This window comes from Gavialis gangeticus, unplaced genomic scaffold (assembly GCF_001723915.1).
Source record: "Gavialis gangeticus isolate Ggan-Ray unplaced genomic scaffold, GavGan_comp1, whole genome shotgun sequence".
NCBI lineage: Eukaryota > Metazoa > Chordata > Crocodylia > Gavialidae > Gavialis > Gavialis gangeticus.
Window position 1 is genome coordinate 94,589,232 of NW_017729034.1, and position 3,426 is coordinate 94,592,657.

Consider the following 3,426-nt stretch of genomic DNA (forward strand, 5'->3'; position numbering starts at 1 on the left):
AAAAAAAAAAAAAAAAAAAAATCAGATTCAGTCACAGATGGTCCATAAATATTGTTGAAAATGCCCTTTTGTTTCAAAATTTACCTTAATTTCATTTCAAGCATATTAAAAACACTTGACATGGAAACAAAATGATTTTTTGACCATTTGGGAATTGGGAAATAGTATTTTTTCAGGTCAACCCTGAGGCAAATTTCTTTCTGGATATTTTGGAACTGCTAGCATGCTGAAAACCAGGTATTTGCACAACTTTAGATAAGGCTTTTAAAATAAGCCTCGTCAGTCTAATAGTTCATTTTTCTGTGGTTTGGCACCCTCTTCCCCCTATCACTCCCTCTCTTCCTTTCCACCCCCCCTTTTGTAATTTCTCTCTCCTTCTTATACTTGGCTTTCTGCATGTCTTTTCATAGCATCTGATAAAGTGAGCTACAGCTCACAAAAGCTTGTGCTGTCTTTCTCTCTCATTCTCTCTCTCTCTATATATATACTTTGGTTAGTCTATAAAGTACAAATCTACCCTACCTTCTATTTGACTTCCGACTAACATGCCTACATATATGTTCCCACTTCCTGCTTGGATCATAACCTAGAAGAGCAGAAATGGACAGCATTATTTAAACCAGCACAAACTCAGTTTGGGTTGGGCTTTGGAGAGAGTTTCATATTCATTTCTTTTTTAGTGCATATGTCTTTGCCTCATCATAGTTAAAATCCAGATGGTGCCCACCAGGAGCTACCACTGCAAGAGTAGACTGGATTTTGAGTCTAAGCAGGTTTTGTGGTTAGTAAATACTCCTGCATATTCATTAGATGCTGACCCACTCCATCATCCTCTGTTGTCAGATCACAGGGTTTGTATAAAATGGATCTTTTCCACTTCTCTTTCAAAGGATCCTAAACCTGCTTCACTAGCCAACTGACTCCCACCCAATCCAATTGCCCTGACATTTAGAGGAGACCGGAGCAAAATGCTCAAGGCAGCATGTAGTTGTGCCTGCTGTGTGCATGTGACTTGTCATAAGCTGATTCAGCTACTTAAGCCAGTCACAAAGTCATAACTATCTGAACATCGCTTTGTCCTGGCCTTGGCTCACATGGCCCTGTCTGTTCCTTTATCTCAGGGGAGAAGGACAGTTGAATGGTTACACAATCAACATCTTATCTGTAAAACCTTAAGTGTCTGTTGGGGAGGGGTAGCATGGTGGTAAGGAGGAACAGAGAATCGTCCTTTCCTTTAGTATTAAGCAAAGCATTACATTGGGAATGTGCTATAAACAGGCTCAGAAAGACACTGCTGTTAGTAACCTTTCTTCTCTTTACTCAGGGGAATCTTTAACATATATAAGGTTTAAAAACCTTACCAGTCTCCCACATGCCAGAATTTTTTGGATAGGCCCAAGTTTACAAACTGAGCTTTGAAAGTCAATAATTGGTCTGCTCTCCATTTATTAGTCATGGATCATAGTCAGTTCATACATTTTTGTGTTTCTTGAATTTGAAAAGCATGCCAGTTTCCTGACCCTAACTCCACTCATCGCAGCTGGAAGTCAGCATTTTCCAAGGCTACATGTTGTTCCAGCTCACTACTGGGTATGCAGATGCTTCTCTAGACATCAAGTACAGTTGCCAAAACTGATGTTCTACTGTAAATGTCCTGCTATTTGCAAATTGCCTATTGGCTCTTCACAAAGAAAAAAGATTGATTTTAAAATCCCAATATACTAGTATAGAATATACTTTAAGGGGCAGGCTGACAGTATCTTCTACTCTAACTCCATGATTATTGTTCTACCCTGTAGTTTTCTAAATGAGAATCCTTTTTATCAGATAAACAAGTATCAAAGTGCTCCTCACATTTTCCTGAAAAGATCCTTGTATGTTACTTGGATGATACATAGTTACTTTTAGCTTGTTAAGCAAAATCTTTCTCCTCTTTCATGCTTGTAGAAACAGGCAAAAAAAAAAAAAGGTCTGAATTAGCACCATGAAGAATCATTAGGAATGCCCAGAACTGAGTTGGGCAACATAAAGGTGCTGCTCTTTCACAATTCAAAATATTAAAATTCAAACTGTAAATGAGGTGCTGTTTAGAATTTATGCAGAGAATGATAATATTCTCTGCATAATTCTCCTCCACCCTATTAATAATGCAGATCTGGTCTTACAGCCAGTGTTTTATAAATATGTTAACAAGTAATATAATTTCATGTTGCTGTCACAGTGACTCAAGAGGACCCCCTCTTAAGCCTGCAGCTCCCTGGTGCTGCTCACTCTGCTGTTGCTTGACGCAGCACTACAGGATCTGTAGGTCCCGATCTGTCTTGCAAGAAGCCTTATGGTTCAGATGTGGGCGGGGGGAAGCGTAAAAAAATCTGAAACCCCTGCATTAGAGTGAGAAACACCAATCCAGTGACTGCAGAAGGCAGCAAAATGGATGGATTATAAACCTGTATGACCATGTCTCTCATAGTTCACTACTGACAAAATCAAAATAGCCCCTAAGTACTGGCACTGTCAAGCATGCGCGCGCACACGCGCGCACACGCGCGCACACACACACACACACACACACACACAGAGCTATATAGATAGATCCCCAAAATCAATAAATCTGTCTATCTAGAATGCAGATGTGTATGTGATATAAATACAAATGTTATATATGTGATATATAATGTGCACATAAATAGCATGGATTTATGTAGATATACTTTTACTGTTGTTTCCCATATTTTAATATCTTTATTTTTTTAATCTGCAGTATTTGCCAGTGAGATTGCTTTTGACTATATCCCCATGCACTGGTGTGGTCAACGTGCCATGCGAACTGCCCACATAACGCTGAAACCCAGCTGTGCAGTACTTCTGCTACTTGTGAATGCCCTGAGGGAAGAAGGAAGTACAGGCTGTTCACTTGCTGATTTTAATCTGCAAATCTACAGGTCCTTGCCCTAGCTCATGCACCCTAGAAATATTTCAGCAGATAGCCATGCTGCAGCTTCAGTGCCAAGACTGTTGGAAGCAGACATTGGTATGGGCACCATGTGCACTCATTTGCGCAGCATCTTTCCAATGCACATCAAAATGCCCACTGAAAATCTAGTCTAAAACCACAGACTCAAAAACTGTGGCTCAACTAGGAGCTCTCAACCTGAAAGTCCGATTGCCCTTGGTACCTATTTCACATGTTAACATAGTTGCAGAAAGCAGTCTTACCTGGTACAGACCAGCGAGGTGGTGTTTGGTTTTGATCAAAAATGGCTGGTTGACCCCTGGATGGTCTACATCATGAGCGGCAGCAGCCAGCAGTCCAAGCATAATGTCCAGAGGGGTGAGGAAGTTGGCAAGCTGTACCACATACATTCACCACAATGTTAACAAAACCAGGCAAACAATTCTTGGAGCAAATACACAAACAAAATGCTA

The 3,426-nt window shown here is 40.3% G+C and overlaps 1 protein-coding gene across 3 annotated transcripts in view; it reads right to left on the bottom strand.

Moving 5' to 3' along the window:
* The window catches only part of PDE7B (phosphodiesterase 7B), a 373,129-nt gene that overhangs the window by 39,379 nt on the left and 330,324 nt on the right, over positions 1-3,426 (bottom strand). For all 3 annotated transcript variants that reach the window (XM_019527215.1, XM_019527216.1, XM_019527214.1), the window contains one exon: positions 3,217-3,348. In XM_019527215.1, coding sequence (XP_019382760.1) covers positions 3,217-3,348 — 132 coding nt within the window. The remainder of the gene's footprint in view (positions 1-3,216; positions 3,349-3,426) is intronic.